At 39.6% G+C, this 2,673-nt stretch overlaps 1 protein-coding gene across 1 annotated transcript in view; it reads right to left on the reverse strand.

Moving 5' to 3' along the window:
* LOC117119527 (uncharacterized protein K02A2.6-like) overlaps positions 1 to 2,445 on the reverse strand; it is a 2,830-nt gene extending 385 nt beyond the window's left edge. The window contains exon 1 of the mRNA XM_033264353.1: positions 10 to 2,445. Within this exon, the coding sequence (XP_033120244.1) occupies positions 10 to 2,445 (2,436 nt within the window). The remainder of the gene's footprint in view (positions 1 to 9) is intronic.
* Positions 2,446 to 2,673: the final 228 nt, after the last annotated feature.

Genomic DNA, 2,673 nt, shown 5'->3' on the forward strand with positions numbered 1-2,673 from the left:
ATCCAGAACCTCCATCTGAAGTCCTTCTGGACTAGTCAGTGGGACTTGTACGTCTACTGAGGGATTGTCTGCAGACTTACAAGGTACCTCCTTCTCTTTGGAACTTAATATGTGGTCTATGTGTACAAATCGAATCTTACAATTGTTATACATGTATACCAAATAGGTACGAGAACCACAAACCTTGATTACCTTCCCAGGCAACCATTTAACTAGTCCACCTACATTACTCTTGTCTCTAACTCTATCATCTACATGCAATATCTGTTCTTGTACACGACCCTTGTCATGATACTCAGTTTGTTTAGCTTGCTTCCTATCAATTTCTTGAGCCAGATTAGGCTTCAGTAATGAGAACCTAGTTCTAGGTTGTCTCTTTAGAAATAACTCTGCGGGTGTTCTACCCGTCGTGGTATGAGGACTATTACGGTAAGTAATAAGGAAGTTTGCTAACTTGTGGTGTAATGACAAGTTTCGTTTACGTGGGTTAGGATCAAGTAATCGCTTAATTAGCGCCTTCTTCACAATTTGAACGGTACATTCCGCTGCCCCATTGGAAGCAGGATGATATGGCGCTATACGTTTATGTATTATACCATTTCTAATCATAAACTCGGCAAAGTCACTAGAGATAAACTGGGGCCCGTTATCCGAGACTATCTCTTCGAGTAACCCATAAGAACTAAATAGTCTTCTTAAAATATCAAGAGTTTTGTTTGTTGTGGTAATTTTCGTTGGATACACTTCTACCCATTTTGAATGACTGTCTATAACAATGAACAAATGTTGACCCTTTAACTCAGCATAATCAACATGCAACCTCTGCCAAACACGACTTGGCCACTCCCATGTTTGGAGTGGTGCTAGAGGTGGTTTGTTTCTGACAGACAGACATGCTTCACATTGGTTTACAAGATTCTGAATATCTTGGTCTAACCCTGGCCACCGTAAGTAGCTTCGAGCTAACCCTTTCATTCTACATATGCCCAGGGGCTGTTCATGTAAGTCATTTAATAATATTGACCTAAATTTGCCAGGTATTACTACTCGTAATCCCCACAAAATACACCTCTTGTCAACTGACAATTCATTTCTGCGTATGAAGAAAGGCTGTATCTCTTTATCCTTAACATGGTTTGGCCAACCATTCAAAACGTAATCATACACCTTAGCTAATAAGGGATCTTTGATTGTTGCTTTACCAATATCATTTGCCGTTATAGGTAAGTCATCAACATATGAGAAATAATTTATTACTTCTACATGTTCATCTGTAGAATCTTTGGTAGGTAACCTAGATAACATATCTGCATTACAGTAATCATTAGATTTCCTATAGACGATGTCATATTTGTATGCTGACAATAGTAACGCCCAACGCTGCATTCTTGCTGCAGCCAAAGTTGGCACAGGGGATTCAGGGTTTAATATAGCAGTAAGTGGCTTATGATCGGTGATCAAGACAAAACGTCTCACATATAAGTATTTATGGAATTTTCTGACACCATACACTATGGATAGTGCCTCGCGTTCAATTTGCGCATAGTTTTGTTCACTTTTAGATAGTGTCCGTGACGCAAAAGCAATGGGGCGTTCCTCACCGTTTGGCATTATGTGCGAGATAACCACACCCACACCGTACGGAGAAGCATCGCACGCTAACCTCAATTCCCTGTTTACATCATAATGTACTAGCAATGAGTTATCTAGTATTAATTTCTTACTATTTTGGAATGCAACCTCGCAACCCTTATCCCAGCACCAAGGTGTCTGTTTGCGCAATAGCGCATTTAACGGATTTATAACCGTAGATACATTTGGAAGAAATTTCCCGTAGTAATTTAGTAAGCCTAAATAGGAGCGCAATTCGGTAATGTTTGTGGGACTAGGTGCTTGTGCAATCGCTTCTACCTTGTCTGATGTAGGGTGTATACCATTTCCATCTATTTTGTGACCCAAATAGACCACTGATGGTTTACCAATTTCACACTTCTGTTTTTTAACTCTCACACCATATTTCTCTAACCGTTGAAATACTTGGTTTAATCTAACCCAATGTTCTGACTCAGATGGTGCAGATATTAAAATGTCATCAAGGTAACATACTACTCCAGGAATTCCCTGTAATATTTGGTCCATCACACACTGGAATATTTCTGGTGCAGATGATATTCCAAATGGAAGGCGATTTAATTGGAATAGACCCAGGTGCGTATTTATTGTGAGATACTTCCTTGATTCACTATCCAAGCTTAATTGTAAATAAGCGTTGGTAAGATCAAGGGTGGTAAAAATCTTCCCGTCCTCAAGGGTAGCAAAAAGATCTTCTGCTGTAGGTAAGGAATGATGGGAATCAACTAACACTTTATTTACCGTAACCTTATAATCCCCACACAACCGTACTTTACCATCACCCTTCGGTACAACTACTATGGGGAAGCCCATTCACTACGATCTATCTTAAATATTATTCCATTTTCTAATAATCGTTTCAGTTCAAGTTCAACCTTGTCTTTTAATGCATATGGCACCGGCCGTGCCCTGTCTCTTATACACATCTAGATGTGTATAAGAGACAGCCATTTCTATTCATAAACTCGGCAAAGTCACTAGAGATAAACTGGGGCCCGTTATCCGAGACTATCTCTTCGGGTAACCCATAAGAACTAAATA

The sequence above is a fragment of the Anneissia japonica genome, unplaced genomic scaffold (assembly GCF_011630105.1).
Source record: "Anneissia japonica isolate Jap-2015-1 unplaced genomic scaffold, ASM1163010v1 scaffold287892_len502923_cov169, whole genome shotgun sequence".
In the NCBI taxonomy this organism is placed as follows: domain Eukaryota; kingdom Metazoa; phylum Echinodermata; class Crinoidea; order Comatulida; family Comatulidae; genus Anneissia; species Anneissia japonica.